The 27,596-nt window shown below is 39.3% G+C and overlaps 1 protein-coding gene across 1 annotated transcript in view; it reads right to left on the bottom strand.

Moving 5' to 3' along the window:
- Positions 1–15,850: 15,850 nt before the first annotated feature.
- Positions 15,851–27,596, bottom strand: part of SCIN (scinderin) — a 75,338-nt gene continuing 63,592 nt past the window's right edge. The window contains exons 12-16 of the mRNA XM_026506654.4: positions 23,942–24,119; positions 23,542–23,663; positions 20,360–20,437; positions 17,980–18,040; positions 15,851–16,698 (exon numbers count right to left, since the gene is read on the bottom strand). Coding sequence (XP_026362439.1) covers positions 16,571–16,698; positions 17,980–18,040; positions 20,360–20,437; positions 23,542–23,663; positions 23,942–24,119 — 567 coding nt within the window. The 3' untranslated portion in view covers positions 15,851–16,570. The remainder of the gene's footprint in view (positions 16,699–17,979; positions 18,041–20,359; positions 20,438–23,541; positions 23,664–23,941; positions 24,120–27,596) is intronic.

The following is a 27,596-nucleotide window of genomic DNA, read 5'->3' as shown; positions in this document are numbered from 1 at the left end:
ATGACATCTTAATACAGGACTAGTGTTGTCAAATAAGTCAGTTGCTGTTCACGTCAATATGAAAGAGAAAAACACAAGTTGCAAAGCACAAAGCAAATAATACCTCTGATTTGCCTTCCACTGATTGCATTATACAAGGAAATTGCTAATCCGTATCTTCGTTTCTTTGCCCATGCAAAAAAATAAATTTATCACAAAAAAATTCAGTTATATCTTTTGGTGCACTTTTGTATGCATATCTGTTGGGTATATACCATGGAGTGAAATTTCTGGGTCCTGGGGTATGTACAGATATGTTCATTTTAATCGAAAGCGAAAGTTTTTCAAAACCAAGGTATCAGTTGAAATTTGAACCAGCAGTGATGAGAGTTCCAGATGCACCACATCCTTGCTAGTAGTTTTACTCGGTATTGCCAAGTAAAATACTCGATTTTAGCCATTCCCTAATGAACACTGAAGTGGAAGCACTTCTTATAGGTGTAATGGCTTCCTTTATCGTTTTTCGTGACGTGCATTTATAGGCCTCTCGTCCCACTCCCAGGTTGCTTGTCTTTCTCAGGGCCAACAGCCAACTGGAATGAATGGTCATTCTACATAGGCTGGGCATAGGCAGGCCTTTGAATTCAAACCCTCTTCAAATGCATTAGTCTTAAAGTTTTTTTTTTTTCCCTTCTAATTCAAAGTAAGCTTCCACTTACTAATTTTTAGTCGAAGGGCTGGTTGCTCCATACGACAGTATCCGTTCACAGCTTGGAGCTTTGGGAAATGGCTGGCAGAGGCGCTGCATGCCTGAACGTTGAGCCTGGTGGACAGATGCTTAATGTTTGAATCTATAGTGGGCTTCTCACCACTACTGGAGGCCAAACATTGCTAAAAATACAATATGGAGGCCATTCGCTTTACCGGGACTGTTAGAAGTAGGTGGTGTGAAGAATAATTCACTAAGCTACTGAGACAGGAGCTAGGAATATCAAGAATTATGCTGGAATAAGTACAGACGATCTCTAAATGGCTCTCCAAGGCAGAGCACTTCTGACTGGCTGTATTTTCTTGTAGGAAAATGTATCATATTTTTTTCTTTTATGCTTTCTGAGAACACATGTGTTTGCTGTGATGCATTCAGAAATCATATAGCTGTGCTTTCTTCTCTTCTTCTTTTGGGCAGGTAACAACTTTGCAACAAAACTGAATAATCATCTTAGGCTTTCGAGACCTTATCATCTTGCCACCTATCCTGTCTGAGATCCTTCTATATGCCTAGAAATCAGACATAAGAAAAAGCCATGAGATAAACTACAGAACCATAGTCAAACGGAATTTACACTGAGTCACTAATCTTGCTCTTTATTAATTTTGTGAAAAAGTACTCTATTTCCTTCTCACCAGCCCTAAACAAGTATAACATTAAGCTTGCCTGATACTTATAAATATATTTTTATTATTTTTCATTCCATTATTATTCTTAGAAATAGTTAAATGCCTTCCTGTATCATTTTTGTCAAATGCTCAAATGCCATCTTCATTAGTATACTGGTTAAGCCTCTGTAGCAAGATTACTTCTTAGGTAAATGTCTATTAGGTAAACGTGGCTACAGTGGGCTCCAAGTAAAGCTGAGAAACGTCAGTTCTACCTGGTCAGCCATGTATTTGCTAAAATTTTGGTCAGTTCTATGATTAGAAGGAATTAAGGAATACTGACTACTAGGGGACACTAAGTAGCTTCTACCATGACCTATTTGTATGGTAACCCAGTTATCTCCTGTCCTTTTCATCCCACACACGTCTCTTCCAAGAGTGAACAATGTAGAGTCCAATCCAGTTTAGCTCAAAATCTAGAATGGCTACATTGCAGGATTTCTTTTCCTTTAGTGCCCATGGTTCCTCGTCATGCTGCTGGGAAGAATGAAGAGGTAGACCAGATGAAGAGTTGTGGGCAGCAAAGCAAAGTTTATTGAGTGATAGTGCAAAGCTTCCGAAGACAGAGGGGACTTGAGAGGATTACCATTGGAGTTTCTAAGTCTAGGGGTTTTTATGGGATTGTTAGCAGGCTGTTTTAATCTAATTAACCCTCCCTGCACATGTCACCCAGTCAGGTTTTTGCCCACACGCTCATCTATCTCTCAGGTATTTGCTCACATGGGAAAGGATGGAGGGCTCCTTCCAGGGTGGAGTAGAATAACAGGATGGGGTCTTTTTCCTTTTAAGGGTAGTTTCTTCTTAGGACGGGATCCCTTGCCCCTGCCTGCCTTTCTTCCAACTATCCTCCATTATCTAGGTGATGCAAAATTATTTCCGTGAACCCCAATGAGATTTTGTCTGATTCCTGTGACCTATAAACTAGCAGATACTTTCCCTGCCATTCCCCCAGTCCCTAAGTCCCCACGCAAGTGCAAATACCCTCACATACACTGATGAAATAGAACCAGGAAAACTGCAAGAAAAAAAAAATCCTACTTGGACATGCAAAGAATGGGAAACATACAGAATCACTTGTCTAGAGCAGTGCTGAGATCTTGCTGGGCAGAAAGTGTGAAGACTACCCTCAATAGTGGTGGAGAAAGTTCCTTAATGAAATCCTGCTCTGCTCTCTGAAAAAATCCCTTGTCTTTTTGGTCTCCAGACTTTGTTCTTTGCAAACTCTCCTCTGGCTATAATCCCCTGGGACACAGCTACTATGCATGCTGGAGGGCATACCTTCTCTTCCACTCTAGATGCAATGATAGACAAGGAGTTCTAGGTTTTGAGTAGAATGTAGCACGAGTTTCTCAGCTCTCTGCTGAGAGGATCTCAGGAGGTGCTTTATGGTTAAATAATCACAAATGTTTGTAGACTAGACTTGTTAAGTTCTTTAGTGGTATAATTGGCTCAAAACCAGAACTCACGCCTTGTCTACTTGGTTCCAAGTAGCTGTATATGAAAGAAACCACAATCAGAGTCTTCATCTGGATATCACCGTAACAATCATCCCTCTCTCCCTTAAATTAAGAGCAGCTATATTGAGTGGAAAAACACCCTTAATCTGATTTTGGATTGGCTCACATTCCTAGTTGAGAACACTTAAAGGAAGGCTCTTGAATAAGGTCCTGAGTGACAACTTTATCTACTGTTATTTTGTTTATAGAAACAGTTGGCTTTTCCAAGTTACTAATCCCTTAGTCAATTTAGATTAAAGGCCACCTGCTGAGAAGAGAGCAGACTAAGATCCCCTTTCATCTCTGCTCTAAACTGATTAATTCTTGCCTGACTTCATCTCTCTCTTAGAGAACACCGCTAAAAGCTGCAAGGAACAGCCCACACATATTAACACTCTGCATTTTCTCCACCTTAGCAGGCATCTGATCTGCCTTCTTAGTTACCACTGGTAACAGTTTTATTTACTGTTTTACCACATAAAGGATTATGGGCATCTCAGCCTACAATATCTATTTACTCACTCTTCGCGAGTGTGTCATTAAGGCAGGATGCCATATATTAGGACATTTTTATGAAAAACTCTACTTCTGATATCAGTTTTTATAGTAATGAGGGTACAGGCTGAACTGCTCTAAAGAGACTCCACAATACAGTGGCTCAAATATGACAATGCTCTTTCTTTTTATCTCTCAATCTTAAAATAAGCAGATCCAAGTCATAGTGGAGAAAGTCTGTCATCTACTACACGTGGCTTCTGTCTCTGGGCCCATGGTAGCCATTCAAGCTCTCATCACTTTCTAGCTAGTAGGAAAGGGAATAGAAAAGTAGAGGACAGAGAACTTCTTTTTTAAGGAATTGACTAGAAACTTGCCCTAATAACTCAAAGAACTTCTGCTCTTATGTCATTGGCCAGAATTTAGTCAGATGACCATAGAAGAGTATGGACTATGAAAGCATGTAGGTGGGTTTCTATTACTAAAAGGAAAAAGGGGAGAACGGATAATACAGACTGATTAGCGGATACATATACCACATTAATATGTTTTGTTTCTCCCTTGCTTGTGTTTTTGACATCACTTTGAGGGAAATAGCACACATATTTAGAAACAGTATTTTTAGCTCCCAAGTTACATACAAAATTACATATTTACAATCTAGATTTCATCTTTTGAATATTCAGACTATTTATCAGCATCAAGTCACTATTAATAAAAATATTTATTTGCAATACATTCTGATTTTTTATTGTTCTTTGTCCTTTAAGTTCCACTCTGTTTTTTCAGAGCTAGAGAGAATACCTCTCTAAACTTCTACTTTCTGAATGTTCAATATAATTGCAATGTCTTACTCATGCGCTTGTTGGTAGAAGACTGTATCTGGTAAATGCAAAAAGTGAGTGGATATATAAAATGGTTAATAACATTTCTATATGAGGTGGATATTTTTCTTCCAAAAAATACTTTCCCAAAAAATTTCTTCCATAAATGAAGGAATTTTCCCTACCTTCTGCATAGGTGTTGTTTATTTAATTTTTTACTTCTCACCTTTGCATATATAAAAATCTCACTGAGCACAAAGTACTTCAAGTCAGTAAGAGTTTCGGGCGCTCAGTTTTCTTCATCATCGCCCCACCCTCACCATCATTATTGTTTTATTTACTCTACTTAATCCTTGAGTTTCTCCCAACACCCCCTCATTTTCTTGCCAAGGTTTCTGTGAGTTGTGAGTAATTAATCATGTTTATAACTCCATTCATCAGCATATACACTTTTTGACACGTCTGTTAATTTTGGTTTTGTACACAGTTTATCTTGTCTTCTCCATATTCTGTACATGGGAGACTGGCCACGCTCTCATTCATTGTCTCCTTCTTTTGTCATTTGGCTTGGCCTGGGCGGCAGCACAATGACCTCTGACTTTCAGGAGTTTTTCCCCCACATCCCCACTCCACAGTGAAGGCTATCTTATATGTGGATTGTAAGGTGAGTAGGCAAGCAAGTGCATGCTTACCTATTAAAGAACCCGAGGTTAAAAAATAATTAAGCAATTTACCTAATATACCCGTCCCAACTAGTAATGATAGAGCCAGGGTTCTTCCTAAGGTCTCTTTTAGTTAAAGGGCCTATCAAGACACTGTGTAGTGTTCTTTAGTGTGGTGTTGGTCTCATAACCAACCACACTGCTTTCTGATAAAGCAAAGGCAATCCAATAGATCAGTAATCCGTCCATTATATTTGTATTAGGTGTCATCATAGGGATGCCCAGGAGGGAAACTGGTTCTCCTGAGACTGAATAGTTTTCTTTTTGTGGGAAAAACTATGCCTGGAATGAAATTACACCCTTTCCTTTTCAGTCTCATGTAACTATCATCCTGAAAGTCAACAAGTACTAAATACACTAAAAAAATAAAAACCCATAGAGCTAGAAACTTTAGGAGCATGAAATATTTTAACTAACTACAGAGTACCTGTAATCCTTACCAGGAAATAGAACATATAACTTTGCTATTAATGTTTTTCCATTAAAAGCTGTGGAATCATTCTTCTATGGCTATTTTTGCCTACACATTCTTCTAAGCTTGTGGCAGTCTTGGTACTAGAATATGAAATGATTTGCTCCTATGGATCATTTATAAAATTCCTTGAGGAAAATATGGCATTCGGCAGCAGCCTCTATTCTGAAGGAATATCATCATGGGAACAGAAAGCAGAGGATTGTGCGGATTCTGTATGGACAGTTAAGCATTATATAAATTTTCCGCTTTGAGGAACTGATGACCTCTTGGGGCCTAAAACATTACAAAGGCAAGTATAAAATACAGACTTAAATGAGCAGCTGATTCAAGGATTGTAAAACCAGATGCTATCTGTAGGGCCCTCATAAAGGTTCATGTAAAATAATACTTGACCTAATAAAAAGATGACCTTTTCTGAAGTACTTCTATATTCCAAAGTCAAAATTTCAAATAATGATTCTTCTCATTCAAACCCGGATTGAATATTAGGTACCATTAGAAGCCTGTTGGCTGACCTCACTGATGACCTGCTGAGACTATTATCATTCTAGCAATGTCTCTACTGTATCTTCAAATATAGGGAATGTGCAGATAGCCTGTGCCTGAGAATAGAAATATGCCACTCTCAAAAACTAAAGCTCAAAAATCTCTTATTAAATTGGATCCTTAGTTGTTCAGAATATTTTGTTTTTGGCTAAAGCCCAGTGAAATATTGTATCTACTCCTTGGTCCCCAAAATTGTCCCCTATTTACTCTTGTCTTTTCAAGTAGTATTACTATAATTGTACAGGCAGTGACTGCCTTATGGAAGCCCAGGGTGAGGGATTTTTTCTGCCTCCATAGAAGATTTTCAGATTGGAGCAAGAAGAGCAACTTGGCAAGAATTAGGAAAGAGATGAAACACTGACTAGATATCCTGCTAGCTACAATTATATTTATTTTCTATTTTGGAAATGAGGGTCTAAGGCTGAAGGTGGAATAGATGGAAGAGAGCCAGAAAATCTATCAGTTTCTCAGCTTTCCCCCAATATGCCAACCACTAGCATACTGATTTCATTGTATACCTTTCTACTCAGTGTGGGAGGTGGAATAACCAAACCCTCAAAGATGACCACAACTTGCCTAGAATCTGTGGATATATTACCTTACGTGGCAAAGGAACTGTATAGATGTGATTATATTAAGGATCTTGAAGTGGGGAGATTATTCAGGAGGACCCAATGTAATTAGAACAGTCCTTACAACCGAAGGAAGAGGGGAGGTAGGAAAGTCAGTCAGAGAAGGAGACGTTATTTACAATCACATAGCAGAGGTCAGCTAGGCAGAGAGAGAAAGATTTTTGGAGATGCTACACCGCTAGCTTTAAATATGGAAGAAGTGGCCACAGGCCAAGGAATGCAGGAGGCCACTGGGAGCTGGAAAAGGCAAGGAGAGGGATTCTCCCCTCAGAACCTCTGGAAGGATCATAACACTGATGATCCATTTTATAATTCTGAGCTCTAGAACTGGAAGACAATATATTTGTGTTGTTCTAGGTCACTAAATTTGGGATAATTTGTCACAGCAGCAATAGGAAATGAATATACCATGATTCAACATCAATTTTAAACACAGAATCTCAAAATTGTAGTGTTTAAAAAAAAAGTATCTACACACACGCTTGTGTCCATGTATTTTAGTATCTGCTAAATAACTAAGTCTTAGGTATAGGGTGTCCATTTCATGATGATAAGAATATGACAAATTTTAGTTAATTAATTTGAAGATCTTATTTGTCCTTTATGTGAAATATGTTAAAAAAAGAACGCAGCTGTCCTATCATGGGGTAACATCTCATTTTAGCTTTTCTCCTTAAAATTTCTCTGTGGTAACTCACTACTTTTTTTCCATTTTGAAATACAGTTCCTCTAGGTTTGGGATTCTTGGCCTTGGTGATGTTGACGCTTGGACTAAATAATCCTTTGTTTCGAGGGGCTCCCCTGTGCTGTAGGAGGTGGGGTGCCATCCTGGGTCCCACCCACTAGATGCCAGTAACACTTGATGTTCCCTAGCTGTGACAACCAAAAATGTCACCAGACATTGCCAAGTGTCCTCTGGGGAGCAAAATTAGCTCTGGTTGAAAGTCACTGCTCTAGGTAATGCACAATTTGGTGATAAATACCCCTTAAGCATCCACTACAACATTCACAAGAATATGATTATATTGTGGGAATATTATCAGAAAGGCATGGGTTGTTGTGTGATAAAAGGAGGCCGACATCCTCACCATCATGGACACCCTTGGATTTCTTGCCTCACTGAGATCTTTTTCTCATCCTCTTTGTGCTCCCCCCCACCTCTCGTGCCTCTCCATGATGGAACATCCTGGGACTCAGCTATCCTGTCAGATGCCTTCTTTATCTACACTCACACCCCATGTCAGCACGTCTGCTCTCACGTCCTTAAATGTATCCATGCGCTGACTCATAGCAACTGTATGTCCCTGGCCATGAATTCTCTATTGAACTTGAATAGTCTACCTGACAACTTCCATTGACAGTCCAGTAGGATAAGCATCTCAAAAAGGAACATGCTCAACTCCTGTTTCCCAAACTTCTCCTCCCACAGCATTTCCCAGCTCAGTAAATGGCAACTCCTCTGAGAGTCAATTTCTCTCATTTTCTCACACCCATTATCAAATCCACTATCCTCTTATTGGCTTCATATTCCAAGCATATCAGAATCCAGATCCTCCTCACCACCACCATCAGCTCTGGTCTGGATTATAATCAAAGCTACTCGCCTGCCTCTCCTTCCAGACTTGCCATCCTCAGTCTCTTCTTGACTCAGCAGCCAAAGCAATCCTCTTAAAATGTGAGACAAATCATGTCACTCCACCACAGCTCACCCAGAGGGAAATGAAAACTCCACAATTTCTATGTGATATGCTTCTACTACTTTCCTGCCTCATCTCCGACACTTCTCCATCCCTCTCAATCCTCTCTAGTAACACTGGCCTCCTCACAGTGCCTTGAACAAGCCAAGCAGCTTCTTTTCCCTCTGCTGGAAAGACTCCGCTGGATCTGCCCAGAGATATATCCATGGCACTAGTCATGAGTCATGATTCTCCAGAGAAACAAATCCAATAGGAGATGTGTGTGTGTGTGTGTGTGTGTGTGTGTGTGTGTGTATAATTGGGAATTATCTTTAAGAAATTTGCTCACGTGATTATGAAGGCCGAGAAGTCCCACGATGCTGTCTATGAGCTGGGGACCCAGGAGAATTGCTGGTGTAAATTCCCATCTGAGTACCAAGACCCAAGAGAGCCGATGGTATAAATCATAGTCCTAGGACAGGGGCGCCTGGGTGGCTGTCGTTAAGTGTCTGCCTTCGGCTCAGGGCGTGATCCTGGCGTTCTGGGATCTAGCCCCACATCCGGCTCCTCCGCTGGGAGCCTGCTTCTTCCTCTCCCACTCCCCCTGCTCGTGTTCCCTCTCTCGCTGGCTGTGTCTCTGTGTCAAATAAATAAATAAAACCTTTAAAAAAATAGAATAAAATAAAAATAAAATAAATAAATCATAGTCCTAGGACAGAAAACTGGTACTTCAATTCAAGCAGTTAGAGAGAGCCACTTCAACCTGCTGCCACATTTTTGTTCTATCAAGGCCCCCACAGATTGGATGAGGCCCACCCATACTGGGGAAGGCCATCTGCTTTACTCAGTCTACCAGTTCAAATGCTAATTCCTTTGAGAAACACCTCCACAGGGGTGCCTGCGTGGCTCAGTCAGTTAAGCTCCTGCCTTCAGCTCAGGTGATGATCTCAGGGTCTTGGGATCAAGCCCTGCATCGATCTCGGGCTCCTTGCTCAGCAAGGAATCTGCTTCTCCCTCTCCTGCTGTTTGCCCTGATTGTGCTCTCTTACTTGGGCTCTCTCTCTCTCTCAAACAAATAGATAAAATCTTAAAAAAAAAAGAAAGAAGGAAGGAAAGAAAGAAAGAAAGAAAGAAAGAAAGAAAGACCTCCACAGACACACCCAGAAACAATGTTTAACCAGATATCCAGGCATCTCATGGCCGGGTCAAGGTGACACAAAGTTAACCATCACAAACTCTCCCCTCACTTTACTTCTCTGATCAAATGTCACCTTAGAGAGGCCTTTCCTATTCATTCCATCTAAAATAGAATCCCTCATTCCACAAATGCTATCCTCTCTGGCCTGACTTTTTTTTTATAACACTTACTGCTATACAGCAGAATATGTATTTGAGTATTTGCTTCTTTTCCGTCTCTATCCACTCAACAGGAGCTCCATTGAGGACAGGGCATCCTTAACTATCTGCCGTCTGCTGTATCACCAGGTCAACAATATATACCAGGATCGATTGATTGATTTATCTATCTAGACATCTATCTATCTCGACATCTATCTATATCTATATTATATAGACATATTATACTATATAGATGTAGTATAATATATATATATATATATCAGATAGATAAATACATACATAGATAGACAGATATGCTAGGATATACATGCCAGGCTATCTTGGCATGTAGTAAATACACTTTAAAAATCAATATATGATTGCACTCTGTTGATCCTCAAATTTAGAAGATAGTATAACATATTTTTAGAGTGAGAAGACAGCCACATTTGACCTGCCTAGAAGCACTATTCTTTTTCAATCTAAAACAAAAGTAAATATGACTGTATTTCTCAGTGTTTTGACCACCTAGGCAAGTCTGTCTTTATTAACATGGAGAAAGAGTGCCCTCTACTGTGCTGTTTAGATGTACACATTCTGAAAGTTTTTTAAAAAATGTCTTAATTTTTGTTTTAATCAGGCAGAACATTGTTTTCACGAATTTGAGGAAAGTTACATTCTTATTGCTTTAAAGTAAAAATCTATTTCTAGAGTAAACAGAGAATAAATCTTACGCTGTTGGGGTGTAGATTTCTTACGGAGTACTCACTGCCTCAGATTTGATTCGAGGCTAGAGTAGGACATGCACAGAAATTTTAAGTCAAAGGGCTGTTTGGCAGTTATCAAATACTGTGTTTGAAAGATAAATAATTATTGTTTTTGCTGTTCCTGCATACGAAAATAATAAAAGTATGCTCCCTGGTTAACGAAGAGGGAGGGCTCTAGAGCTGCAGAGAGCTGTGTTTGATTTGCAGAAGGTTCTACTAGGTCTCTATACTTGATGCATATTATAATCACCTGGGAGCATTTAAAGACTATTAATGCTCAGATCACCTTCACCAAGAATACTTCTTTTTCAATCTTTAAGCCTTTTAGTTCTTTCTCTTATCTTATTAAAATGGTACTGTCGGTGGAAGAGGTGAGTGCTACTGGTATCGGGTAAACAGAGGCCAGAGATGCTACTAATCATCCTGGAATGCACAGCACAGCCCCCCCGCCAATCCCCTTAAAACAAAGAATTATCAAAATGTCAACAGTGCCAAGGTTTAGAAGCCCTGCCTCATCAGACTGCTTATAACCTCCAGTAAAATATGGAATAGAAAAGAAGAGAGCAAACAACTGTATTTTGCTCCAGATCTTAGTGGGAAACATTTGTTTTCCTCTCTCAGGATGTACATTTTTTGCAGATATGCCTTTTAAAATCGAGGAACTTCCATTCTATTCCTACTTTGTTGAGAGTTTTTATTACTAATGGTTATTGAATTTTATTAAATGCTTTGCTGCATCTATTCAGATGTTCATATGGTTTTTCCTTTTTAGTCTGTTAATATAGAGAATTCTTAACACATTTTTAAATGTTAAGATGGGTTCCATGATAAACTCCTTTAATTTTTATGTATTGTTGGATTCAATTTGAGGTATTTTAAAGGTTTTGATATCCATTTTAAGAAATGCTGGCATGTAGTTTTTCTTTCTTATAATCTGCTTCTTTTTGATAGCAGGGTAATACTGGCCTCATCAATGAATCAGGAAATGTTCTCTCCTTTTTCTTCTTATCATCATCTTCTAGTATGTGGAAGAGTTCGTACAGAACTGGTTTTATTACTTTCTTAAATGTTTGATAGAAGTTACCAGTGAAGTCCAACTAAGCCTAGGCTTTTCTCTGCTAGGAGGTGTAACTATGAATTCAAGGTGGCTATGCTCCTTTGAGTTAGCCTTACTAGTCTGTCTCCCAAGGAATTTGCCTATTAATAGGTGTCAAATTTATAAGCATAAAATTATGTTTCTTATTTTTTTAGTGTCCATAGTTTCTATGGACTCATTTTTTCCGATATTAGTAATTAATATTTCTTCCCCTTTTCTGGAGGAGTCTGTATTAGTCATTCCCGTCTCCCTGCTTTCTTTGGGTTTAGTTTGCTCTTTCAGTTTCGTAAGGCGGAAGCCTACATCATTGACTGAAGGTCTTTCCATTTATCTTATGTTAACATTTAACGTTATAAATTTCCTTTTGAACACTGAGTTAGCCATACTTTCGATAGGCTGCATTCCATTTTTCACTGAAATAAAAATATTTTCTCATTTCCCTTTCATCCAAAGATTTGGAGATTAGCCAGATATCTCCCTGTCATTCATATCTAGCTTAATTCCACTGTGGTTAGAGACCATTGTATGATTTTTCAATACCTTAAATTTGTTGAAATTTGTTTTCTGGCCCAGAGTATTATTTTCTCTCTTGGTGAATATTTTAAATGCCCTTACAAAGCAAATATGCATGCTGTTATTACTGGTGGAGTGTTCAGTACGTATCGGTCAGGTTAAGCTGGTTGAGAATGTTGTTTGAGACCTCTAGGTCCTTATTGATTTTCTTCTCACTCTATCAGCTATTGAGAGATGATTTCCCCATTGAAATATAATTCGGTGTTTTCTTCTGTTTTTTTCATAGTTTCCTTTTCAGTTTATCTTTTTGAACCATATGAACTTTATCTAGGCACATACACTAAAATGTAGATACCACCTTTTCTTTTTCTTCTCCCAGCACCAAAGTAGCTCATCATCAATATTTTAGGTAACATGGTAAGGATGGTATTTGAGAGAAAATTATTTTAGATAATTTGTAAAATACATAGCATACTTTAAAAATATCTAATGTAAGTCTTTAAAAGGGAAGAAATCATATTGCAGAAAAAAAAATAAGAACAAGAAAAAAGTTTCGATAACACATTTTTGAACTACAACATATGCATCCTGTATATATAAAATGAATATTGTTATTCTTTTCTTTATTTTGACTAGAATTCCTTCCCTCTGAATAACTTGTGCAATGTGGAAATTATTTTGAAGCCAATTCTCTAGTGGTCTTTCAAAATAAAACAAACAGTAAGACAAAACAATAGTTCATTCTCCATAGGTTCCTTGTTTCCTGGTCTTTTGCTCAAAGTTAATGTCACAATCTGATTTCTTATTTAAAATTTCTGATATTGGGGCGCCTGGGTGGCTCAGTTGGTTAAGCGTCTGCCTTCAGCTCAGGTCATGATATCAGGGTCCTGGGATTGAGCCCCGAGTCAGGGGGGGCTCCCTCTTTCTTTGTGCCCCTACTTCCCCCTCCTTGTGTTCTCTCTCTCTCAAATAAATAAAATCTTTAAAAAAAATAAAATAAAATTCCTGATATGTGTTACTTCTGACTAGAATACTTATTTCTGGTTAGCACTTGGTTTTCCTGGATTCACTAAATTTTGTTTGTTTTCTAGTCATACATTTTACAGAAAAAGGATGTGCTATATTATTTGAAGCAAGGAAAAGTCTGTAAAAGCGCTAGTCACTTAGGACCAACTGTATTTGTTTTGGTTTTTCGTCCCAAAAATCTTTGAGGAAAATTCAAGAGAAGAAAGAAATCTAAAGTTCATATTAAAAATTAAGAAGCAGGGGCGCCTGGGTGGCACAGCGGTTGGGCGTCTGCCTTCGGCTCAGGGCGTGATCCCGGCGTTCTGGGATCGAGCCCCACGTCAGGCTCCTCCGCTGTGAGCCTGCTTCTTCCTCTCCCACTCCCCCTGCTTGTGTTCCCTCTCTCGCTGGCTGTCTCTATCTCTGTCAAATAAATAAATAAAATCTTTAAAAAAAATTAATAAGCAATAGCTAGCTCCATTCAAGAAAAAATAGAAAGTTATGGAACTTTTATATCTATCAATTAGGCTGTATGAAACTGCATTTTAAATCCAGAAGACTAATTTCTATGAGGGTTTACATATAACTTGAATTTTAAGACTACACAATATCATAGAATAACCACCCTTCTATAATCTACCAATCACCTTTTTAGAAGTAGACGGTTCCCCTCTCCTCATAATGATTTTACGTGATTTGCAGGTGTTTCTTCAAGCCATCGCAGCTTTGGGTGTGAAACTCAAAAGCAGCAACTCCCTAGCTCACCCTTTCCAGGTAATTTTTATAAATCCTATTTTTTCCATCCCTCCACCAGCTGCCCTCCACTTACTAAAGGTAGGGCTTATACGTCTTCTTGATACAGCAGCTGTAGTTGCCGGTAATGTCTGCGGCCACCTCCGTGTTCGAGCTGGGCACTGCTGCCCGGGAGACCGGTCCTCCCCACAGCGCCTGCGCTGACGACGCGGCTGGCTGCTTCCGTGTCACCATCTCGGCCTCAGTACTTGGGTTTCGCGTTTAGGAAGGCAGTCTTTTCATAGCTCAGGCTTAAAACAGCAGTTCCGCTTAAGATGAATTTGTTCTAGTCCACTGGCGATAGGAGAGAACCTTAAGGGATCTCCCCGCTTCTTCAGAACTCAGGCATGACGGAAGGAAGCCATTCTGTCAGGCACGCTCCCACCCCTGCGCCGGTGCACTTGGGATTCCTTCCCCCTCAAGTCCGGGTTTCCTTATCAATCTACCCAACAAGACTTTCCGTAACCACCCTATTAAAACTGTACTCTGCCCCACTCTCATCTATTTCCTGTCCTCCTTCCCTACATATCTTTCCTCCATAGAACTTATATTCTAATATATTTTATAATACACGGTAGTCCCCACTTATCCGCCGGGGATACATTCCAGGATCCCCAGTGGATGCCTGAAACTAAGGTTACTGAGAGCCCTATATATGCTATTTTTTTCCTGTACATACATAGCTCTTAATGAGGTTTAATTTATAAATTAGCTCTTACGAGAGCTTAACAACAGTAACAACAAAATAGAACAATAATAATATACTGTAATAAAAGCTATGTTTATGTGGGCTTTCTCTCTCTCAAGACCTCATATTTCATAGCACTCACCCTACTTCCGTGGTGACGTGAGATGATAAATGCCCGTGTGACGCAACGAAGTGAAGCAAACGGCAGACCATTGCGTCGCAGCCTTAGGCTACTATGGGCCTTCTGAATACACATCCGAAGGACGATCATCTGCTTCCAGAACAGAGCTGACCACGGTTAACAGAAACCACGGAAAGCAAGGCCGAGCATAAGTGGGGACGACTGTATCTACTTACTGGCTTTGTTTTTGTTATTTTCTTCCCTGGAATATAAACTGCATGACAGTTTGGATTTTGTCTGTTTCGTTCATGTTGGATCCAAAGTGCCTAGAATAGTGCCCCACACCCAGCAGATACCTAATAAAAATATTTACTGACTGAATGAACAGTCTCGGGAAGTGCAGCTTCTCGCTGCTTCCTCACCACTCACACAAGCTGCAGATCCCCACAAGACCGCTCACTTTTCCACCATATTGGTACTGGGAATATGGATGCCATATTCTCCACGTCAGGACCCATGCCAGCCCCTAGACTGAAACACATCCACCATTAATCTCCCCCAGAGACAGTGTGTGAATTCCTCAGATCACTCCTTGGCTCTGATTGCCCATTCCACGGAAATGTGGCTCCCCTCCTTCACCAGCACCTCCTAGCCTACCACCAAAGTTGGTTTCTGCTTTTCTGGCGCTCCACCTTCTGCCCTGACTCCTGTTTACTGGGGTCTGCTGAATTGTTTAAGCAAGGAGGCCATTAGACTGATGTGGCTCTAATGCTGTGGAGACCTATGTAAGCAAACCATAAGCCTATAAATTCCTCAAGGTCACAAAATCAAAACCTGAGCACAATGAAGTACAAACAGTCAACTGGGCTTTCAGCCTAGCCAATCAAGAATTTCTGTACTTTGCTTTACTTTTTCTCTAGAAAAGTCTTGCCCTGCCCTCCTGCTGGTAGAGTGCTCCTAACCACTTCTAGTTTGGCATTGCCCAATCCAAATTGATTTTTGTTCAGATAAATTCTTGAAATGTTTGATACGCCTCAGTTTATCTTTTAACAGGGCCCAGATTTCATATGCACTGATATTTAAAATCTTTCATAATTATGTAACCTTGGAAAAGTTGTTTGACTACTTAATGAGGATGAATTAAGAAATATTAAATTCATATTTATTTATGCATAAAAGTATTTAACCTTAAAACTAATTGTGTAATTAACTCGCATGTCATATTTAAATAAAATGTCACAACAAAAAACCTTTCCAAAAGAGATGCATTTTAATGATGAAAGACAGCATTAGTGAATTTTTTTGTACATAACCTTTGTGGTATTAAACTTGTACTGTCAAATACATATATCCAACCGGATAGACTATAATTATTTTGTCATGAAAAAGCTGTGATTTCAAAGGCTTTTAAAAAGGCAAAAATGGTAGTTACTCTTAGAAAATGATCCTTAGCAGTGAATGGTAGCAGAGTCACATTGGCTGAAGGTGGCAAATAACAACGAAGTTTTAAACCATCTTAACATAAACGTTACTGCAAACATACAATTCTTTTGAACACAGCACATGGAAAGGAGAATAACCTCAAAGGCATTATGGCTTACTTCTCTGGCATATTAAAGAACAAGTTTGGCTAAACATTCCTGAATTACAAAATTCCCTGCTAAACTCCCCTAGATTATGCGCGCGGCTTTTCAAACTTTTAAAAGGTCATATGAAAAGATAAAAATCAGTGTCCAGCAGAACTAATGTTGGTCCATAATAGAAATTTACTTTAGGTTATTTAAAAATACTAACATAAGAAAATTCTAGTTTAAAATGAATTTCACACCAAACCTAGGCGTTAAAAAATAGTCATAGAGCCGAGGTTAATTTTCTAATCAAATAAAGAAGAAAACCTTTCTTCCCCTCAAAACAGCAATGGGACAGTGGCTCCAAATATTTGTTTGTTTTTTTCCTACAAAAACCAGTTTACCACCTTCCGGAATCCCAGCCCAGGAACCAGCCTGTGAATGTGGGTGGCTCATGGCCCTGCTTTACGATGACAATTGGTGTCCTCTTGTCTCTTCCAGAAGGGTCTGTCTCAAGATACATTTTGGCTATACGGAATTGAAAGACAAAAACATTCAGTTAGTTGTATTTTTTAAAAAATTGTTATTTAAATGCAATTTAATTAACATATAGTGTATTATTAGTTTCATGAGTAGAATTCAGTGATTGATCAGTTTCATACAACACCCAGTGCCATTACTTCTAGTACCCTCCTTCATGCCTATCACCCAGTTACCCCATCCCCCCCCACCCCTCCTCCAGCAACTTTGTTTGTTATGAGTCTCTCTTATGGTTTGCCTCCCTCTCTGTTTTCCTCTTACTTTATTTTTCCTTCCCTTCCCCTGTATTCATCTGTTTTGTTTCTTAAATTCCACATATGAGTTAAATTATATGGTATTTGTCTTCCTCTGACTGACTTATTTCACTTAGCAGAATACACTCTAGCTCCCTCCATATTGTTGCAAATGGCAAGATTTCATTCTTTTTGGTGGCTGAGTAATATTCCAGTGTGTGTGTGTGTGTGTGTGTGTGTGTGTGTGTGTGTGTGCACGCACACCACATCTTCTTTATCCATTCATCTGTCAATGGACATCTGGGCTCTTTCCATAATTTGGCTATTGTGGACATTGCTGCTATAAACATTGGGGTGCATGTGCCCCTTTAAATCACTATGTTTGTATCCTTTGAACAAATACCTAGTAGTGCAATTGCTGGGTCATAGGGTCAGTTAGTTTTGATTAAACTAAAATAACTATGGAATGAAAAGTCTCCCAATAAAAATAATGAATCAAATTTTCATTGCCCCTGAAGTAGCCAAATACTGTTCCATCTGAACAATTCCTTACTGATTTCTCTCATCTGCCATGGATTGCACATGAGAGTCTAATGATTGCCCCCCAAGATTTCAAACTTTATAGAATTATCCTTATGGCATAATTAGTCTTGTATTTTTCAAAAATTAAAAAAAAAAAAACTGTGCCAGAAAGAACGGCATTACTCAAAAAGAATTTTAAAAAATCTAGGTTATCATAGTGATACAGGTTATACTATTTCTATATTAAAATATTGTTTAAGTGAATTTAAAGTTTTCAGAATAAATTGATGTAATTATGTTCTAAATTAGGTAACAAAACATTTTTCTTATTCTTATTCTGAAATTCTTCAGTTAAAAAAAAATTCCATTACACTTTAGTTCTGAAAATGAAAGCTTATTAGATTCTGCTCTGCTTTAATATGTGGTTTTGAAGAATGTGGTGAAAAGAGCAGTCAGGAACTTCATAATAAGCACTCAGGGTAAATGCCATCATTGTCCACGGGATCCTGCTTACCCGACTTCAGAGATTCTGTTCTCTCAACTTCATTGGCATCTTTGCCGACCCAAATAAAAATCTGAAAAATGAAACAATAACAATATGTACTGTTTGGGGAGTATTGGCTCAGTGCAAGCCCTGTGCCAAGTGCTTCTCACACATTGCTCATTTCATCTTCACAGCAAGTCCCCAAGTTAGGGATGTGGGGAAGGAGGTGCAGAGAAGCTCCATCACTTTCCCAATGTTTGCACTTACTAGGAGATACTCTAAACTGATATCCAGCCAGTTTGATTCCAGAATCCACATTCTGAGATTTCAGGCTTATAGTATTTTCTAGTTTATACACTTTCTCAAAACAACATATTGGCTGTTTGCTGCAGCCGCCCCTTTAGGGTACGGAAGGCAGTCGTTATCCCCATATTATTATTATCATCCTGGGGGGACCTCAGCCTCCCTTGCAAAGCCTCTGCCTTAAGCCTGTAGTGTACACCTAAAACTGTATTTTCTAACACTTTGGTAAAAGTGCTACAATGTTTAGTATTTAAATATTGAGTTTTTTTTTTAAGATTATTTATTTATTTATTTGACAGAGAGAGAGACAGTCAGTGAGAAAGGGAACACAAGCAGGGGGAGTGGGAGAGGAAGAAGCAGGCTCCCAGCGGAGGAGTCCGATGAGGGGCTTGATCCCAGAACGCTGGGATCACGCCCTGAGCCGAAGGCAGATGCTTAATGACTGTGCCACCCAGGCGCCCCAATATTGAGTTGTTTAACTGATATAATTACATATTCTGTATGTATCCTTCTTGTTAGATGTATAGGCTATGAACTTCAATGCTGAAACATTCTCTTGAATTACCTTATATTTATTTATTTTAAAGATTTTATTGATTGATTGATTTGAGACAGAGAGAGAGAGGGAGCAGGCACATGCAAGTGCGAGTGCACGCACAAGCTGGGAGAGGGAGAAGCAGGCTCCCTGGGGCTCAAACCTAGGACCCTGGAATCATGACCTGAACAGAAGGCAGACGCTTACTTAACCAACTGAGCCACCCAGGCGCCCTTGAATTACCTTACATTCAAATCATTTTAAAATAACTTGTTGGCAGAGAAATTTTGGCCAGATTAGTTTCGATTGTATTCTAATTCATACCAAAAGTACTGAAATATTTGCTTGCAGGGCACAGAACAAACCATGACAGCTTGGTCATGTAAATGGAAAATATGATTTAGAAAAATAAAATGTAGCAAGGGAAATATTCTCAAGTATCCATGACTATAGAATTGACTACAAATGGAAATAATTAAATTGTTCTGAATAAGGAAATGCCATTCTTATTTTACAATTTTTTTTTTTTAAGATTTTATTTATTTGAGAGAGTGAAACCGAGCAGGGGGAGGGGGAAGAGGCAGAGGGAGACAGAGAAGCAGACTCCTTGCTAAGCAGGGAGCGCAATGCAGAACTCGATGCCAGAACGCTGAGAATACGACCCGAGCCGAAGGCAGACATTTAACCGTCTGAGCCACCCAGCGCCCCTTATTTTATAATTCTTAATACACAAAGATGTTTTATTGACATGACGTTTTAAATTTCACATCTACAAATAACTGTTCCATTCACCTGGGGAGAATCTGTGACTAGATTCCAAATTCAAATATGGTAATTCTAGACTAAGAAGCTAACATGTAATATAACCAAATGACTTTAGCAACTAAGAACAGACCTAGAAATAACAATTACTGGGGTTGACTCTAAGAGTAGGCCTAATTCAGATACAGGTTTCATAATTGTTCTATACATTTTAGTTCCTAATATATTTATTTTCCCTTCCACTCTTATCAGTTTACACAAAGGCTAAAAAACAACAATAAAAAATAAAACCAACTATCAGATATGGCATTCCAAATCCCCATTCATTTTCTCCCAAATAAAGATATACATAACAGCAACATACTTTCCGTGTATATTCAAAACTATTCTGTGTCTGTTTCTTCCCCAGGGGAAAGGCTCCCTGTGGAGCCTTCTTGTCAGATTTCAAGAAGAATTCCGAATCTTTGACTTCCCCATGGCACTGTACCCCCACGGCATTGTACCCGCTAATGCATTTACTAGTTAAATGAATGGATGAATGCATGAAGAAATTAGGAGTGAATAAATTTTACACATAAATGAAAAATAGAAGTTTTTCGCCTAAAACTATACAGCCACAGACGGTAGCATGGAACTTTTTTCCACATTAAGAAATCAATTTGCTATACGTACCAGTTTTATTTTTTTGCCAAACTGTGAGTCTTTTTAAAATACAGCCTAAATCCATAGGTCCATTTATTATTAGACTTGCCATTTTACAAAGCAGGTTTTGCCAGCTCCCAAGTATAAGTGCACCAAATACAGTTTTACCTGTTCCCAAGCATCCAGTAACATGACATCATCTTCTGCTAAATCATCCTGGGTGAACTCTCCTGGAACTTCTTCAATCTGAAATGCATGAAAAAGCCTTAAGATCAAACAGTAAAGCAATCGTTTTTCTAAAATATAGGATACCAATGCATTGTATTATTTTAGAGTACCACAAAAGTAAAGTTTGGTAGTTATTTTTTTGTTCTTTCTGGGTAATAAGGATTTAGATAATTGTTGGACACCCAGGTGGCTCAGTCAGTTAAGCATTTTCCTTTGGCTGAGATCATGATCCCAGGGTCCTGGTATTGAGCCCCACTTCCGGCTCCCTGCTTGGTGGGGAGTCTGCTCCTCACCCTGCTCTCATCCTCTCTCTCACTCTCTCTCGCTCTCTCTCTCATAAATAAAGTCTCAAAAAAAAAAAAAAGATTTAGATAATTGTTTCTTTGTTTAATCGTCTATCACAAGCTGATGGAATCTTCTCTGGGAAGCACGGTGCTGACTACGAACACGACACCTGAATGCCTCAGGGAGGCTACAGGCAGTTGGACCACAGTTCCTCTTCCAGTCCCTTGCAACAAGCTGCTTCATAGATTTCCATTGTCTTCCTCAACCCTAAAGACATTTGAGTGTATGGTCTAAGTATTCAGTTGTCTTTTATTTTGTAGGTCAAGACTATTTTAATAAAATCAATAGTCATTGGTCATTTTCTAAATCAACAATTTTTGACAAGATGATATAATATTCCATATGCAAAGTTTTATTTTTATTATTATTTTTATTATTTTAAATGTGTTAAATCATGTTCTCTGTAGTTAACTTTAAAAGATATGTTTCTTTTTCTTAAATTTTATTTATTTATTTGACAGAGAGAGAGACAGGAAGAGGGGGAACACAAGCAGGGGGAGAGGGAGAGGGAGAAGCAGGCTTCCCGTTGAGCGGGGAGCCCAATGCGGTCTCCATCCCATGACCCTGGGATCGTGACCTGAGCCTAAGGCAGATGCTTAATGAATGAGCCACCCAGGCGCCCCTCTGTAGTTAACTTTGAAGTTGACTAGGGAGGGTTAGTTTAATGCACCCATTACCAGTGAGCAGGTATTAATCCGAAGTTTCAAATTTTTAAAGGATTCTGGATAACGAATCCCCCGAGCCTTAGGAAGGTGTGGTAGATGGGGCTATAGTTCCTAGTACTTCACTCCTTCCCTCTGCTGTGTGACTTGTAGTACAGTTGATTAAGTGGAGGTGGCCTTGGCCTCCTGGGGCCCTCCTGTACTCCTGGGCTCAGTCGTGGGAAAAACAGGCATGAATCCAACCTGCAGCCCAAAGGAGAACCTCCCAACTGGGCTGGGCCTAGATAAACTTGGTCCCAGGCAATCTGCAGCCTTCTGAGCATAACACGTATTTATTGTAACCTGATGAAATTCTGAGACTGTTATACAAAAAACAGATGAAAACTACTTACAGAAGGCAAAAACTTTGTATTATCTTTTTTTACATTATATTTACCAATCACATAATGATTTTAAAAAGCAAAAAATTTAAATATCACTCAATGTCACAAGACACTGTTCTAAATTCTTTGTATGAACAACTAATTTAATATTCACACAATTCTATGAAGTGGGTACTAGGATTATCCCCATTTTACAGGTGAGAATGCTGCAGCACAGAGAGGGTAAGTAAGGAGCCTAAGGTCACACAGCTAGTAAGTAATATCACAAGTGAGTGATATTGCACAGGCAGATTGGTTCCAAAACCTGTGCTTTTAACCCATAGTCTCTGCTGTCTCGTGTGAATCTATATGTCTAAAGTCTGCTTTTTGATTATGATAACTAGATCAAATACTTGTCAGTGACATTTCTTTTCCTTAAATTGTGAAGGGAATAGCTGGAGTTCCAAATATCAAACAAGAAAATGAATAGGTGTAGGAGAAAAGTGTATTTCCCTTAAATATGTTCATGACAAAAACAAGACTAACAGATTTTTTTTAAACCTAAGAACGAAGCCTAGGTATTATTTTTGTAAAATACATCTTCATTGGAGACAAGCATGTCATTTACAGCAATATTAGCAATTAATACTAATTAGACATTACAGAAGCATTCATTGAAAAAGAAGTTGGTTGGATGCCATATCAAATTATGGCAAAAGAGTAAAATAACAGATTTTTTCTGACAAGTTTCTAAAATACAAGGATTTCCTAGAAAGTAGGTGAGCAGTTGTGGTGCCCAACAACCAAATATTTATCACAATTCAAATCTTTACTTTGAACCTTCAATTTTTAGGTCAAATCACTTAAAGTCTTCAAGTGTGGTTTGAACATGAGCAGTTTCTTCCTCAAAGCATTTTCTTTCTACCAAGTACTGTAGCTGGGAAAAGACTTAGACAATTTTCGTGTGTGTGTGTGTGTGTGTGTGTGTGTTTGTAAAATAAAGCTTGTCTTCACCAGGACATGGTGACCAAATCTTTAGATCGAATTTTACATAGGAAAGAAGTTTGTCCTTTAAACAAAAAATTTACTCAAAAACCTACATGTCAAACAGAGAAAACAGAATTTTTATGCTTAAACTGAGATGAGGGGCACTCCCAGATATTTTGGAGCCCAATATGAAATCAGTCTTGTACACTAGATACTTCAAAATGTGTGGAACTCAAAGCCTGTGAGTGACTATAAAATAAAAGCTTCTTGCTGATTTCAGTCCATTTGTAGGTACGTATGTAGCTTTCTACGATTCTACCCAGTAATCATAATATTTTCATAATATTTCTAGTCAGTCAACATGGTGAAACTTTTTATTCCCTGGGAAATTTAAGTGTGAAACTGACACAGTTTGATCAGAAACCACCATGGTTTCCCACAGAAAGTGTCAAATTATTAAATTAGTAAATTCAACCATATGCATATTCATATAGCAACAACCTCATGCTGACACAGGTGCAAAGTAGTTGATATTTTTAAAAGCGGCTTGATTTATAGAGTACTTTACGGTATTCCTTTGCTTTCACATCCATTATGTCGACTCTTAAAAGGAGCCTGTGTAGAGTTAAGAGGATCATCTGTTTGCAGATAAGCAAGCTAACACTGAGAATCAGAGCACCAACGAGGCTGCAAAGTGTTAGAGCCACACGAGAATGCCTCTCCCAGTGCTGTTCCGTTCTACCCCAGTGTTCTGCAAGACACTCACGATGAATCGTCCAGTTTTGTTAGAGCAGCCGTAAAGCCGAGGTGGATGGTCTTCAGCCTGGGTTTCTAGCAGTGGGGAGGTCTGGTAGTGTTTCTTTCCTCCAAGGGAATTCCAAAACTCCTCTGTGAAAAACACAATGAGTTACCCAATGCATTTCCAGGAGCACAGAGCTGGTCTTGCCTTACATTAACAAATGATATTAATTCACCTTGACTTTAATGTTAAGAAATCACTTAAATATAGCAGGTACCATCACCTACTTTTGCAACTAATGGAAGGATTTGTAATGCCCTCTAACTGTTACGAAGGTCCTATTTATGAAAAAAATAAATAAATTACATGATTAGCAATTATACCAAATACAAGTCCTGGCTAGTGTCCCTGACCCCACGGTACACACCTGGTTCCTGGCCCTCCTGAATCCTTGTGGTTTTGCATTTGAGGACACTTGCCACATACTCTGCTCCTTTCTCCTCTTCCTGGCTAGCACCTTTCCCAATCCAGATGTAGCCATTGTTTTGTCGCAGTTTCAAGACAAAAACATCATTGGAATTCAAAGAATATGCATCAACATCTACCTAGAGTATAAAGAAAAATAACACAGTAATTCAAATTCATTGCTACTCCCTCAATAAACACGTCTGAGAAGCTGTGACAGGGACAAACCATCCGTTGCCTTCTGTCCTGATCCCAGGGTGGCACTAGGACACACTCTGGCATTAGAAACAGTAGTCGCACTTCGCTCTGTATCACTTGAATGCTCAACTGCCCACAGACAGCAGCACGGGGCTCTACGAATAAAATTAGCCAAACCTAAGTGAGCAGTAACAAAGATAATATTCAGAGAAACCATAAGAACAAGTATGGGCTGTAATCGAAGTTTGGAAAGCGGGTGTGACAGACACAAACAACACGCATAAAGCAAAGACGCTCTTTTTCTCTCCCCACTAATGAGGTTTCCAAGTAGTCAAAGGGACACGTACCCAAAGCAATCCACAGATCTAATGCAATCCTTGTGAAAGCACTGACAGCATTTTTCCACCAAGCTAGAACAAACAATTCTAAAATTTGTATAGAACCACGAAAGACCCTGAATAGCCAAAGCAATCTTGAAAAAGAAAAACAAGACTAGAGGCATCACAATTCCAGACTCCCAAGGTATATTGTAAAGCTGTAGTGACCGAAACAGCATGGTACTGGCACAAAAACAGACACAGATCAGTGGAACAAAATAGAAAGCCCAGTAATACAGCCATGCTTATATGGTCAATTAATCTTTGACCAAGGAGGCAAGAATATGCAAGGGGAAAAACACAGTCTCGTCAACACATGGTGTCAGGAAAACTGACAGCTACATGCAAAAGAATGAAACTGGACTACTTTCAGGTGCCTGGATGGCTCAGGTCATGATCCCAGGGTCCTGAGATCGAGTTCCACATGGGGCTCCCTGGTCCATGGGTAGCCTCTCTCTCTCTCTCTCATGAATAAATGAAATCTTAAAAAAAAAAAAAGATTAAAAAAATTAACTGGACCACTTTCTTATACCATACACAAAAATTAACTCAAAATGGATTAAGGACCTAAATATGAGACCAGGAACTACAAAAATGCCAGGAAAGAGCACAGGCAGTCATTTCTCTGACATTGGCAATAAGAATGTCTTTCTAGATATGTGTCCTGAGGCAAGAGAAACAAAAGCAAAACTAAACTATTGGAACTACATCAAAACAAACAAACAAACAAACAAAAAAAAACTTCTGCAGAGCAAAGGAAACAATCAACAAAACTAAAAGACACCCTACTGAATGGGAGAAGATATTTGCAAGTGACATATCCAGTAAAGGGTTAGTATCCAAAATATATAAAGAACTTAAGTAACTCCACACCAAAAGTACAAATAATCCAATTAAAAGTGGGCAGAAGACATGAATAGACATTTCTCCAAAGAAGACATCCAGATGGCCAAAAGACACATGAAAAGATGCTCAACATCACTCAGCATCAGGGAAATGCAAATCAAAACCACAACGAAGTATCATCTTACACCTGCCAGAATGGCTAAAATCAAAAACACAAATGTTGGTGAGGATGTGGAGAAAAAGGAACCCTCATGCACTGTTGGTGGGCTTGCAAACTGGTGCAGCCACTGTGGAAGACAGTACGGAGGTTCTTCAAAAAGCTAAAAACAGAACTACTCTTGATCCAGTAATGGCACTACTGGGTATTTACCTAAAGAATCTAAGAACACAAATTCGAAAGGACATGCACACCTATGTTTATTGAGGCATTATTTACAATAGCCAAATATGGAAGCAGGCCAAGTGTCCACTGATAGATGAGTGGATAAAGAAGAAGCAGTATATATATTATTCAGCCATAAAAAGCAATGAGATCTTGCCATTTGTAACAACATAGATGGATCTACAGAGTGTGATACTAGTGAAACAAGCCAGTCAGAGACAAATACCATGTAATTTCACTCATATGTGGAATTTAAGAAACAAAACAAACAAAAGAAAAAAAAGAGACAAACCAAAAAACAGACCCTTAACTATAGAGAACAAACAGGGTTACCAGGATTAAGAGTGCACTTATCCTGATGAGCACTGAGTACTATATGGAAGTGTTTAATCACTATATTGTACACCTGAAACTAATATAACACTGCATATTAACTATACTGAAATTAAAACAAAAAACCCCACCAAGGGACACCTAAAAATCATAAAACAGGGACTGGAGTCCAATGTTGGCAAAAAGATAACAATGCAAATTCACTAAAGCATTCTCCAGGCTCAGATAAATGATAACTCAAATTGTAAGACTCTTGCGGATTAGTAACACAGCGCTGACATGCCCCTTCCTTTCAACCAAGAAGCTGTGGCCACCGTCTGGGATCAGCCAGGTGAGCACAGTTGTGCTCCCTGTGGCCACCCAGGAATGAGGATGACCCACCTGCGCTCGGACTCTGGCCTGAGGAGGAGGCTGAAGGCGGAACATCAGGGCAGGACAAGCAGGTGCAGTCTCAGGCCTGGGAGTGAGTCCTAGGGTCCAATGATGGGCGTGTGCCTTCATGCCTATGATCTTGTGATTCTGTGACTCTTGTCAGACTCTGTGAGAACCTCTGTCTGACCATATGACTACGTGACTATGGCAGGATGTGTATGACTTTCGGCACCACCGTAGGACTCAATGTGCTGAAGAAGAACCAGTGGGCAAGTCTGAGATGGAGCAGCTGTGAGAGAGGAAGGAAATACCAGTGTGGTGTTCTGAGGGCCAGGTGCAGAGGACATTTCAAGAAGTTTGTGCTCAGCTGCCCAGTGATGGTGTTTGGCCAACTGGGTCAAGCTGCCATCAACTACGTGGAGAGCGGAATTTCACCAGGTTCACCAGGACCCTGTCTCCAGAGACAGCACTAGAGGAGGAAGGAGTAGTTGTTGGAACTTTAATTTTTTATTTTTTAAATTAAAGTACAGTCGACAATCTGTTGGAAATGTTAAAGATGTGTCCCAGGGGCTGGTAACATTCAGGAAAGTAGGTATCGTCTTTTTGCAGTAGGAACAATGCCTCTTGGACCAAGATTCAAAGGAATCTACCAGATACGATGATGGAGACTGATAGGAACCAGGACTGCCAATTTCTCATCCAAATATCTCCTTATTGGTAGAGAGGGAAGAGCTTGGATGATAGGGGACAGCAGACCCACACACAGACTAGTGTGGCATCACGGAAGTAGTTCCAAAATAGAACATTATAAAGCTTAGCTTCCCAGGAGATGAAAACAGAAAGCCTTACAAAGAATGATTTTGATGAGCGCATTTCAGACAGGCTGGGAATGAAAAGGCCAGTTTAAGAGGCTGCAAGCAAACAAAGGAACCACAGCGCATACAGCTCACATGTCTCGTAAAGATGTCCCTGCTGGGAAGAGACCAGGAATGCAAGGATTCTCGACTCTTCCACCTGAAATCAGCTGAGAGTGCCTGAGGAGGAGAGCTTAATGGTTAACTTGATGGATTTTTTTAAAAAATTAGTCATAATCGAACACATGAGAATCC

The sequence above is a fragment of the Ursus arctos genome, unplaced genomic scaffold, assembly GCF_023065955.2.
Source record: "Ursus arctos isolate Adak ecotype North America unplaced genomic scaffold, UrsArc2.0 scaffold_3, whole genome shotgun sequence".
Lineage (NCBI taxonomy): Eukaryota > Metazoa > Chordata > Mammalia > Carnivora > Ursidae > Ursus > Ursus arctos.
Note: the sequence above shows the minus strand (reverse complement) of the source record. Positions and strands in the feature narration are given on the sequence as shown.